The following is a 13,196-nucleotide window of genomic DNA, read 5'->3' on the forward strand; positions in this document are numbered from 1 at the left end:
AGGGTTATGTACAAATGGCTAACAGTAATTTGGCTACCTGAAAAGCACATGTCTAACTCCTTCGGCAGAAGTTAAAAGTACTCCAAGGTTAGTCACTCCTGTCTCAGACATTCAACATTGCTTAATGTCTAATGAAAAACATCAACTCTCAACTCCCTGTCAGCTAAAAATAACAGTAGATTCATAGTCTCCTCTACCAACATTTTTCAAGGTTAACTCCCTGAAAGAAGAAATAGCAAAGGTTTGCTTAAGCCAAGATTTCAGGAGCATTTAGGGGAGGGAAGGAGAAGGTAAAGTGCTGAAAGAGGCAAAAGTAGAGATGTTATTTTTATCTTTCTCACGGTATTCTTTTCAAAATATGTAAAAAAGAGTTTAAAATGATTTTGAATGAATCTCCAGTGTGTCCAACACTATTTTAGATGATAGTATTCAACAAAAAGTTGTTGGAAAATCTGCTCATTTGGAATCTTATTTAGGTTTATCCAAGTGAATGCTGAAAATATGGAGTTTATAATGAGAAGATCTGGATTCAAGGCTGAGTGATTTACTAGCTAAGTGACCTTGAGCCAACCATTTCACCTCGGAAGACTTTCTCTGCCTCCTTCACAAGGATAATTTAAGGGTCAAATGAGATAGGGCGTATGCAAATAGCCCTCAATGATAAAGCCCTACACAAACATGTGATCACTATTTAAGAGGCTTTTTTTTTTTTTTTTTTTTTTTTTTTGGTCTTGCTGCATGGCTTGTGGGATCTTAGTTCCCTGACTAGGGATCAAACCCAGGCCCTGGCAGTGAAAGTGCCAAGTCCTAACCACTGGATGGCCAGGGAATTCCCTAAGAGGAATGATTCTTAGGTGGGGATCTGTGTTAAAATCACCTGGGAAGGCTTCTCTCAGCCTGCTGGTTTCCTTATCTGTAAAGTGGGATAACAATAACTAGTTTACTGGTTTAAGAAGAATAAATGAGTAATATTATGTAAAGGTACTTAGCCTCATTCCCAGCACTTAGTAGGGACTCAAAAATGTTTAGGCATATATTTATCTAGTTTTAAGAACTACACAACAGCACACAGTCAAATGTTTACCCAGAGATTGCATTTTTCACGAATACAGTTGGAGTGTCAGTAAGTGGCCAATTACTGACAAGGACAGGAAAGTGATATAAATCCAGTTTAACACCCTGCTTTTATTTCCATGTGGTGGTATACTGTGAGAAAAACAAGTGAGGTCCTTTCTATTTCCTCATCTTTACTCTAATTTTCACCTCTTCCAAAGGAGACTAAGTTTCAAATGGATGTAGTTTAAATCCTTTGCATGGTTCTTGTGTGTCCTTTCAAAAAATAATATGGTCCTTCAGGGTTATTTTTAAGGATGTCAACAGCCTGGTTACTAAGAAAAGAACATCACTTTCACCACTGGTGGAGTAAAGACTGATTTGACATTATTAGAAGTGAACTTGAAGGAGAAAGTAAATTTCCGGGTTTGTTTTCAGATGTTTTCAGGCAGTGAATAGGCAAACCAATGAGAAACTGTAGGAACGTTTAGTGAATGGGGATAGTAGTCAGGCATGATGACTACAAACAAGGGTGTTATTATCAAACTGCCTCAGTTTGAGTTCTGGCTCTATCACTTTCTGAATATGTGATCACAAGCAAGTTAAATCTCTCTAAGTTGGTATCTTTAACTGTAATTGAAAATTAAAATGAAATATACCTCAAAGTTTGTTTTTAAATGAAGATTAAGAGAGATCATGCACGTAAATGCTTAGCAAGCATGCAATAAAAGCTAGCGACGCTAACGATGAGATGAATAGAAAAGGAGCGAATGGTTTTTGATGTGGTTTAAACATTTAAAACTAAATAATCCAAACAATGTATTACAACGTGATCATTTATCATCTATTACAGTTATGACCACAGGAAAAAAGAAACTTTGGTTAGTCTTTTATCAGAAACAAAAAGAAAAAAATGCACTATTATGAAAAGAGGTATTGGTAATTAAAGAGAAGACATTTCCAATACACTGCAGATATAGATTATCTGACATATATTGTGCACAGTTCAGGTGACTATCCAGAGAAAGAAATGTAGAATGAGTGAGTGAGAGAGAAGGGGGAGGAGGAGGAATGGAGGGAGGGAGGAAGGAAAGGGTAAAAGGAGAAAAAAGATAGGAAGGAATGAAGAAAGAAACTGAAATCAGAGAGGTCCAGTGAAAGGCGAAAGTTATGAGACAAGGGGTAGGGGTTTGCCATAAGGGCAGACTAAAATGATTAGGATGACGCATGTTACAAATATGAAAGCTAAAAAAGGACGTATTGGATAGTTCTATAATTCAAAGATCTGGATAAACCTTGGAAAAACCAGGATATCCTCCATCCTGGAATGTGAAAGAGATACATTTATAAGTATTATAAGAAGATATTATTTTAGCACTTCAGTGCTCTTTCCTGGGTGGTATTCTTAGACCCAATTAGACATCGAGAGGCTCAAGAATATAATAGCGGTTCTGTTTACTTTGTATACACTTGAAATTTTTCATAATAACAAGTTTTAAAAATTTAAAAAAAGGGCTTCCCTGGTGGTGCAGTGGATGAGAGTCCGCCTGCCGATGCAGGGGACACGGGTTCGTGCCCCGGTCTGGGAAGATCCCACATGCCGCAGAGCGGCTGGGCCCGTGAACCATGGCCGCTGAGCCTGCGCGTCCGGAGCCTGTGCTCCGCAACGGGAGAGGCCACAGCAGTGAGAGGCCTGCGTACTGCAAAAAAAATAAATAAAAAATAAAAAATAATAATAATAAAAAAAAAGAGTGTAATAGGCCACACTGAGCATAAGATTAATTTAAAAGGATAGAAGGCCAGGAAAAAGAGCATGCCAACAGCACAGCCCCAGGCTTTTGTTTTCCCTGGGAATACTCACAGCGGTCTCGGGCCTGGTCTTTGGACCCTCAAACGATAGCTCCAATGTGAGAGAATGAGACTACCATGGACAGATCCAATAGCCACCCTAGCTTAGAAGCCATGTCCCAAACAGAAACCAATACCCCTTGTGATAGTCTCAGCTTCTAGGTCCCTGAAAAGGACATGCCTGGTTATGAATTTTTTCACTCAGGGAAGATGAAAGCTATAGTCCTTTCAGTCCAGACTCAACTTACCATTCAAAGGTCATTCTATCATATTCTCGTTTTATTACAGCAGTGTTACCTAGTAACATGGCTGACATTCCACCTTCATCAGATTTCCAAGGAACAGAGCTAAAAGTAGCTTAACCCAAGGCCAATTTCCCATGTAAAAGAGAAAAGGGTTTTGTTGAACCTTTCCTCACATGCACAGCGAATCTTAATCTCAGTATTCTACTCCCCAAAATGGTACAAGCAAGAAACTAGAAATGAATTTGGACAAATCCATGAACAGGCTGGCTAGAAATGGCTTTTTATTTTATTTAAAAAAATTTTTTGGCCACACTGCGCGGCTTGCAGGATCTTAGTTGACTACTTCGTTCTCAGAAAGCATCTAGCCAACAGAAAATGGTAGAAATAAGCTCTGATGGATGTCCCTTGGGCAATCATTTGTTTCATAATCTTGTTACCACTACTTACCAATTTTAAAAGGAGGCGCTTTTCCCATTAAACAAGAAGGACATGGGGCCAGAGAAGAAATATTTGAGAAGCAGCTTGAGGATGCTCTCACACATCCTAAATATCAACAAATCTACATGGGAGTACTGGTTCATAACGGTGAGAATTTAATTAAAGAATATAAATGTCAAGTCTAACTCTAAGATATAAACATGCTCATTTGAAATGATGTTTCTGCTTTATCCTAACCGCAAAGATGACAAGAGTACCCAGCTGCCCCAGTTCTGTTAATGAAATCTAAATAATACTGATAGTAGTTTAGGAAAATGACAAGGGTGTGTGTGGCAAAATAATTTGCTATAGCTGCAACCATTAGGTATATAGTTGAGGTGACTTAAGGAAAGCTCATGAAAACGCTAATTAAAGTGACAGCAAAGAGGAGGGTTTTTTTTGTTTTGTTTTTAACATCTTTATTGGAGTATAATGGCTTTATATGGTTGTGTTAGTTTCTGCTATATAACAAAGTGAATCAGCTATACATATACATATATCCCCATAGCCCCTCCCTCTTGTGTCTCCCTCCCACCCTCCCTATCCCACCCCTCTAGGTGGTCACAAAGCACTGAGCTGATCTCCCTGTGCCATGTGGCTGCTTCCCACTAGCTATCTGTTTTACACTTGGTAGTGTACATATGTCCATGCCACTCTCTCTCTCACTTCGTCCCAGATTACCCTTCCCCCTCCAATGTCCTAAAGTCCATTCTCTACAACTGCATCTTTAATCCTGTCCTGCCCCTAGGTTCTTCAGAACCATTTTTTTTTTTTTTTAGATTCCATATATATGTGTTAGCATATGGTATTTTCTCTTTCTGACTTACTTTACTCTGTATGACAGACTCTAGGTCCATCCACCTCACTACAAATAACTCAATTTCGTTTCTTTTTATTGCTGAGTAATATTCCATTGTATATATGTGTCGTATCTTTATCCATTCATCTGTCGATGGACACTCAGGTTGCTTCCATGACCTTGCTATTGTAAACAGAGCTGCAGTGAACATTGTGGTACACGACTGTTTTGGAATTATGGTTTTCTCAGGGTATATGCACAGTAGTGGGATTGCTGGGTCATATGGTAGTTCTATTTGTAGTTTTTTAAGGAACCTCCATGCTGTTCTCCATAGCGCTGTATCAATTTACATTCCCACCAACAGTGCAGGAGGGTTCCCTTTTCTCCACACCCTCTCCAGCATTTACTGCTTGTAGATTTTTTGATGATGGCCATTCTGACTGGTGTAAGGTGATACTTCACTGTAGTTTTGATTTGCATTTCTCTAATGATTAGTGATGTTGAGCACCCTTTCATGCTGACAGCAAAGAGTTTTAATTTTTATTTCTGTTTACCTGCAATCATTACACAGCAGTGATATGGAGCAAATCAATGAACAGACCTGCAACAGTATACATAGTCGTAGTTAAACTCATGTAATTGTGTGGATTCCAGAGTATTCAGCAGTTTACAGAATTATGTGTTAAGAGTCTGGAATGGGAGCCTGGTTATAGTTCAAAGCTGATTTCAATTAAGTACTGAACAAGTACACAGGACTCTACTGGGATGAGCAAAAATTAACCTACTTGGGTAAACTGGCTTAGTGAGAATGGATAGAGATGTTCTTAAGTATCTTAAATTTGATCAGAGTCCATGTGTCCATTTATGTATTGCTGTTATCCTGAAAGAAGACTGGGAGTTTTCACTTTAGAGGCCACTCTCACCCTCTCTTCCCCACCCCCAATTTTACCCAGCCTCTCTCTACCTCAGCTTTTTTTTTTTTTTTTTTTTGCGGTACGCGGGCCTCTCACTGTTGTGGCCTCTCCCGTTGCGGAGCACAGGCTCCGGACGCGCAGGCCCAGCGGCCATGGCTCACGGGCCCAGCGGCTCCGCGGCACGTGGGATCTTCCCAGACCGGGGCATGAACCCGTGTTCCCTGCATCGGGAGGCGGACTCTCAACCACTGCGCCACCAGGGAAGCCCTCTACCTCAGCTTTTAAAACCCTCACAGATGGGCTTATGGACCCCAGGCAGGAGCCCGGAGGACTCTTAATATGAAGACACTGATCAGTCCAAAAATAAGACTTAGAGATATTGACAGGAGGGGGCTCAAAAGGAAATGGCCATCTAATAGGAGTTTCATAGAGAGGAAATAGCAGGAGACAGAGAGAGAGAGACAACTGGGAAGAAATAATTAAAATGAGTATTTGAAAGTTCTGAGCATGAGCCTCTAGACTCAAAGGACCCTCCAAGAGCCAAGTACAGTTGACCAAGGCACAGCAAACCATGAAATTTCAGGACACAATAATAGGGAGATCCCAAAAGCTTCCCAAGACAGCAGGTCATATGTAAAAAGAGAAGAAAAACATTTTCAGACACGAGAAACTAAAAAATAAAAAACCTACCTCACATACACCCTTGCCCCAGAAAGCTACTGTAGTATATGCTCCACCAACATGAAGCAGTAAACCAAGAAAGAAGAATTCACAGGAGCCAAGATCAACCAAAGGAAACAGGTGAAGGAAATTCCCAGGAAGATGCTGAAGCTGGGCAGGAGAACCAGAGTACAACCTGGTTGGAGCTGGAAGCAAGCTCTCCAAGAAAAGAATGGAACTGAGAATTTGATGTTTGACTATTTTGAGAGGAGTTTTAGAGTTACATCAGAAAGTCTGTACTTGTTAGTGACTGGATATTTGCAAAACATAACCAAGCAAGGCCTAGAATCCAGAACATACAAAGAATCTACACAAAGATAAATAACTCAGTAGAAAAAACTGGCAAAAGACTTGAATTAGCTTCAGAAAAGAGGAAATCCAAAATAAAACTATAATGAGATGTTACTACAAAACTGACCAAACTAAGTGTTCATGAGGATGTGAAGCAACAGGAATCTTATACACCACCAGTTGAAGAGTAAAATGATAGCACTCCAAGGGAAACGGTTTGGTTCGGTACATGTTATGCAGCAAATCCACTATGAGGTGTACACCCTGGAGGAAGGCGTGTACAAGTGCTTACTTATGATGGAAATTATATATTCATACTTGTGCAATAATTTAATTATTAAAAATCTTCCTAAATGTAAGTAACACAAGGACAGGGATGGTGGCTCTTCTGTTTCCTCTTGTGCATTATGAATCTGATTAGCTATGCAAGAAATTTTTGTGGAATCAAACTGAACTGGGAAACACTAATATAACAATAGAAAGTATAGCAGAAAAACCTTTTTAAAAAGGACAGGAGGTGAAAGTTCATAGATCTGTGAAAAATGTTCAATCACTAATAATGAAAGAAATAAAAATTAAAAACAATAATGAAATATCATTTTTGATATAAAAGGACAAATATTAAAATAATTATAATAAAGCTGTAAAAGTATAGTGAGATACATCCTCTCATACATCACTTGTAGAAGTGTAAGATGACACACAGATGCATTAATTGTACAATATTTCTGGAAAGCAATTTGACATGGGTTGAGTCTTGAAAATACTGATCCCTCTGACAGCAAAAACTAGTACAATTCCAGTTTTAAGACTACTTCAAAAATAGAACTAAAAAAGGTGAGATACGATGTATTTACAAACTGATAATTACAAATTAATACAAAATATGAGAAACAACCAAATGAGCAATAATGGGATAAGAGTTAATATATTTTAGGACCTCCATAATACAGGTTATACAAATACTAAAATGTGAGATTTTTCAAAGAATTGATGATATCACAGAAAAATGTTAATGTTAAGTAACAATGGCAGAATACAGAACTATATAAAGTATGATCTCAATTCTACTAAATATATATGCATGCGTGTATATATATGTCTGTATATAATACATACACATACGGAAGGTGACAATTGTTATAGCAGAATAGACAGCAAATAGAGTTAACGTTGAAGAGACTAATTATTGCAGTATTTTTATCAAGGTTTGTTAAACTTTCTCTACTTTAATATTTAAAAAAGAATCATAATAAATATCTCCATTTACACTTACCAGATCAATATTTTGCATGATATCCTGAAATGAAGGATGTGTTCGAAATTGTTCAAAGAGATCTCGTTTGTAAAGAAGTGCATACACCAAATTTGGATTGTGATGAAGAGAATTTGTCAGGCAGGAGTTGATGATCTCTAACATCATTCGAATCACTTCTTCGATGACATTTAGGTCTTGTGCCTGATAAAGAAAGAAAATCCCCATATAGAGTCTGTGTTTTTCTCCTTGACACAGAATTAATTAGAATGAGGGCAACTGCTTCGCAATTCAAACAGCATTGGAAAGATCATGCAAAAGAGCTCTTCGAGATTACTTCTGTCAAGAATTTTTACAATTAAGTTTATCAGTTACTAAAGGATTTAAAATCTTTTGAACTTAGTATGGTGATAATTATAAATTTCACATAATAAATTATAGACTTGCCTATCTAGAAGGAAATTTGGAGCTTATTCAGTACTTTGATTAATAGATCCTAATTTGTACTCTTATCACTGTATCACCCTAAATCATTAGACTTGCACAGTACAAAGTGGTGGCAGGGTCTTACCAATTCCAAGCAAAGTGTCTAATTCAGAATATGACCTAATTTTTCTGCACTGTCATTTCAACGTCCATATTTACGTATAAAGAGCCTACTGTTTTGTATCTGCTTCCTCAGAATCAAAAGCCTTTGGGAATCTGAATGTGAAATAGTTATAAGAGCAAAACTCAAAGTAAGCAATCAATATCTCTCTTGAAAGAAAGAACAATGGAAAGCAAAAACACAGGTGAATACAACACTTTCCTTCTCCTCTTGAGTTTTCTAAATTATGTTTGACAGCTGAAGCAGAAATTATAACACTGTCTGATGTGGTTCTCAATGGATGTAAAGGAACACCTAAGACAATTACATTATAAACCAGGGAGAGCAAAGGGATTTAAAGAGGGAAGGTTTCTACATCTCACTTGAACTGGTAAAATGTCAACACGACTAGACTGTGGTAAGTTATGTATGTAAATGCCTAGAGTGAATTTATACAAGGAGATAGTATACACAAAAATACTACTGATATATCAAAATGGAATTCTAAAAAAATGTTCAAGTATCCACAGGAAGGCAGTCAAATAAGACAGATGAGAAACAAGGAACAAACAGAAAGCAAAAAGTAAAATGGCAGACTTAAGTTCTAACATATCAATTATTACATTAATTGTATACAGTATAAATACAATAATTAAAACCCAAAGAATGGCAGAGTGGATAAAAAACACATGACCCAACTATATGCAATCTATAAGAAACTTCAAATACAAAACTCACTTTAAATAAAGTTTAAAGTAAAAGATAGATAGATAGAAAGTAAAAGAATGGAAAAAGATATAACATGCAAATATTAATCTAAAGAAAGTAGGGATGGCTATATTAATATCTGATAAAGTACACTTCACTTCAAAGACTGTATGGCCTACAAAATAAAAAATACTAGCTGGTGCCTTACAGAAAAGTTTACTACCCCTGGTCTAGCAGACAAAAAGGTATACTTATTCCATACAATTTACCTCCACCTGTATTGTTTTAACCATAATGTCCAGCATTCAATCAAAATTTATGAGATAAACAAAAAGCAAGTAAAAACAATCCATGTCCAAGAGACAAAGTAATCAGCAGACTCAGAGATACACAGATATTGAAAATATCAAATAGGGAATTTAAAAGAATTATGATATACAAAATCTACTATGAGTCTATAATATGCTTGCATTGATGGGGAATTTTAGCAGAGTTGAAAATTATGAGGGAACTTCTCTGGTGGTGAAGTGGTTAAGAATCTGCCTGCCAATGCAGGGGACACGGGTTCTAGCCCTGGTCTGGGAAGATCCCACATGCCACAGAGCAACTAAGCTTGTGTGCCACAACTACTGAAGCCTGTGTGCTCTAGGGCTCATGTGCTACAACTACTGAGCCCACTTGCTGCAACTACTGAAGCCCGTGCACCTAGAGCCCATACTCCACAACAAGAGAAGCCACCACAATGAGAAGCCTACGCACCGCAACGAAGAGTAGCCCCCACTCACGACAACTAGAGAAAGCTCACATGCAGCAATGAAGACCCCATGTGGCCAAAAATAAAATTTAAAAATTACAAAAAAAAACCTATAAGAAAGTAACAATGCGGAAATGTTAGAATTTAAAAAAAATGGTAATAGCTGTAAAGAATATCTAGATAGGTTCAACAGTAGACTTGAAAGAATCTTTTAGAGATAATGGCTGAGCATATTTTTTAAAATAACAAAAGAATCAAACAACAGATCCAAGAAGCTCAGAATAACTCCAAAGTATTCCCTAAACAACCCCCCCCCCCCATACAACAAAAAACCACACAACTAGATGCATCATATTCAAACTACTGAAGACCAAAGAGAAAGAAAAAATCTTGAAGGCAGCCCAAGGAAAAAACAGATTAAATACAGAGGCACAAAGCTAAGAATTACAGTAGACTCCTCATGAGAAATTATGCAAGCCAATTTAAATGGAGCAGCATCACTAAAGTGTTGAAATAAGAGTCAAGCAAGAATTCTATCACTAGCAAAAATACCTTTCAAATAGGAAGGTAAGATAAATACTTTCTCAGACTAAAAAAAGTTGAGATAATGTATTACTTGTACACCCACACTATAAGAAATGTTAAAGGAATTTCTTCAGACAGGAGGAATATGAAACTAGACAGAACTGCAGATCTACACAAGGAAATAAAGACATTTTTATTTTAAATCATTCTAAAAGAAAACTGATTTCAGAAACAAAACAGTAACAATGTATTATAGGTTTATAGTACCTGTAAAATACGTAAAATTTATCAAAATGTCTTTCTACTAATGGGCATCCAATTTATTTTGTTTCCTTGTTTCCATAAACAAGGCTGCAATAAGCATCCTGGTAGATCTGTTCTTTTTTTTTTTTTTTTTTTTTTTTTTTGCGGTACATGGGCCCCTCACTGCTGTGGCCTCTCCCGTCGCGGAGCACAGGCTCCGGACGCGCAGGCTCAGCGGCCATGGCTCACGGGCCCAGCCACTCCGCGGCATGTGGGATCCTCCCGGTCCGGTCCTGGTCACGAACCCGTGTCCCCTGCATCGGCAGGCAGACTCCCAACCACTGCGCCACCAGGGAAGCCCTATGGGCACTTTTGTTTCTCTGGGAGAGATTCCAGGAGAGGGATGGCTGAAAAGGTTGTGTTTGTAATGTTAATTGATGTTGCCAGACATTGCTTAAGGAGCTATAACAACCCATTTACAATGACAATGTAGGAAAGCTCCTGCTCTCATTTTCTCACCAACAAGTGTAATTGTTCTTTTTAATATTCACTGCCTGAAAGAGTCATCAGTTTTTAATAACATTAGATCACAATTTCCCATAGTGATTAAGTATTTATCAATTCCTCTGAGTGATTCTTGTATTCAAAGTGACTGTAGGTTCATGATTGGCCTCTTTTTAAAAACGTTATCATTATGTGTTGCTTCTCTTTATTCATAAGTGTATGTTTTACTGATATTAATATTGCTGGGACTTCTCTGGTGGCACAGTGGTTGAAAATCCACCCGCCAATGCAGGGGACACAGGTTCAATCCCTGGTCCGGGAAGATCCCACATGCCATGGACCTACTAAGCCTGTGCACTGCAACTGCTGAGCCTGCACTCTAGAGCCCTCGAGCCACAACTACTGAAGCCTGTGGGCCCTAGAGCCCACGCGCTGCAACTACTGAAGCCCGTGCGCTCTAGGGCCTGCATGTCACAACTACTGAGCCTGCGTGCTGCAACTACTGAAGCCCATGTTCTGCAATGAGAGAAGCCACCACAATGAGAAGCCTGTGCACCGCAACGAAGAGTAGCCCCTGCTCGCTGCAACTAGAGAAAGCCTGCGTGCAGCAATGAAGAACCAATGCAGTGCCCCCCCCCAAATATATATATTGCTATACCATCTTTATTTTGTTTAGCATTTGCTAGGTATATCTTTAATTTTCAAACCTTCTGTGTTACTGAAAACAAATATGGTTAAAAGCAACTATGCTGCTAGGCTTTATAATTTTTAAATCTAATCTAATAGTCTGACTTTTGAGTTTAATTCACTTACAGTGTTATTATTGATATCTTTGGAATTTATTCCTACCATCTTGTTTTGTGACTTTATATCAGTAATCTATTGCTGTATAACTAACTATAGGCGTACCTCATTTTACTGCACTTCACAGATAACTGTGTTTTTTTACAAATTGAAGGTTTGTGGCAACCCTGCATTGTCAGATGATGGTTAGCAGTTTTTAGCAATAAAGTAATTTTTAATTAAGATATGCTCATTTGTTTTTTTAGACAGTATGTTATTGCATACATAATAGACTTAGTGTAAACATAATTTTTATATGCACTGGGAAACCAAAAGATTCGTGACACACTGTATTGTGATATTCGCTTTATTGCGGTGGTTTAGAACCGAACCTGAAATTATCTCCAAGGTATGCCTGCTCTTCGAAGCTCAGCAGCTTAGAATAGCAATAATCATTTGTTTTGCTAACATTGGGCTGGCCTTGGTGGGAACAGTTTGTCTCTGCTCCATACGCTTCACATGGGGCTGCTTGAGTGGAGAATCTACTTTCATGACAGCTCTCTATCATAATATGGCTGGCAAGTTGGTGCTGGCTGTGAGCTGGGGGCACAGCTGTGGGTGGGGACCAGAGCCTTTGATTCTTCTTTGCATGGTCTCTTCTGGGCTGCATGAGCTTCCTCACAGGTTGAAGGTTCCAGGAGATTCAATGTTGGAAATCACTTACTGTCACTGCCATTTAGTGTTACTACCAAATGGTGCCACACACAATTTACTGAGGAGTGGCAAAGTTCTAGAGGAGCACGTGAAGCAGAAGATGTTGTGGCCGTCATCTCTGGAATGTATAACCTGCCATATTTTTTTGCCATCCTTTATAAGTTTACCTCTTGCAAACCTGTCTTCCCTTTCCAGCTTCTGTTGAATTCATAAAGCTTTTTGTTATCCTGGCCCCTCCTTTTCCTCTCTGCTGGTTTACAGGCTAAAGATAGCATTTCTATTCTTATAGGGGTAGCCCTTAAAATTTTAACATACACATCCAACTTTAAAAATACTGCTGTCTTAGTGGTTGAGAGTCCGCCTGCCGATGCAGGGGACACGGGTTCATGCCCCGGTCTGGGAAGATCCCACATGCCACGGAGCGGCTAGGCCCGTGAGCCATGGCCGCTGAGCCTGCGTGTCCGGAGCCTGTGCTCCGCAACGGGAGAGGCCACAACAGTGAGAGGCCCACGTACCGCAAAAAAAAAAAAAACAAAAAAAAAAACAAAAAAAAATACTGCTGTCTTCCTCCTGAACAAGATCTAAGGAGGTTAACATACTTTCACTTCTCCTTGAACAGCAAGCCCCTGACCCCATTCTTCCTTGTTTTGTTACAGTAGCTTAGATTTTTAATTTCATCTTTTAAAAAACCCCATAAATTGGTTTTTAAAAAGTCAATGGTTAACTAAATTTACATATGAATTTCAGTGTACAGCATTCTTTCTTGCATTCCACTTC

The 13,196-nt window shown here is 38.5% G+C and overlaps 1 protein-coding gene across 1 annotated transcript in view; it reads right to left on the reverse strand.

Moving 5' to 3' along the window:
- DYM (dymeclin) overlaps window positions 1-13,196 on the reverse strand; it is a 388,749-nt gene that overhangs the window by 69,444 nt on the left and 306,109 nt on the right. The window contains exon 16 of the mRNA XM_079717304.1: window positions 7,624-7,806. Coding sequence (XP_079573430.1) covers window positions 7,624-7,806 — 183 coding nt within the window. The remainder of the gene's footprint in view (window positions 1-7,623; window positions 7,807-13,196) is intronic.

This window comes from Hyperoodon ampullatus, assembly GCF_949752795.1.
Source record: "Hyperoodon ampullatus genome assembly, chromosome: 13".
Taxonomy (NCBI): Eukaryota; Metazoa; Chordata; class Mammalia; order Artiodactyla; family Ziphiidae; genus Hyperoodon; species Hyperoodon ampullatus.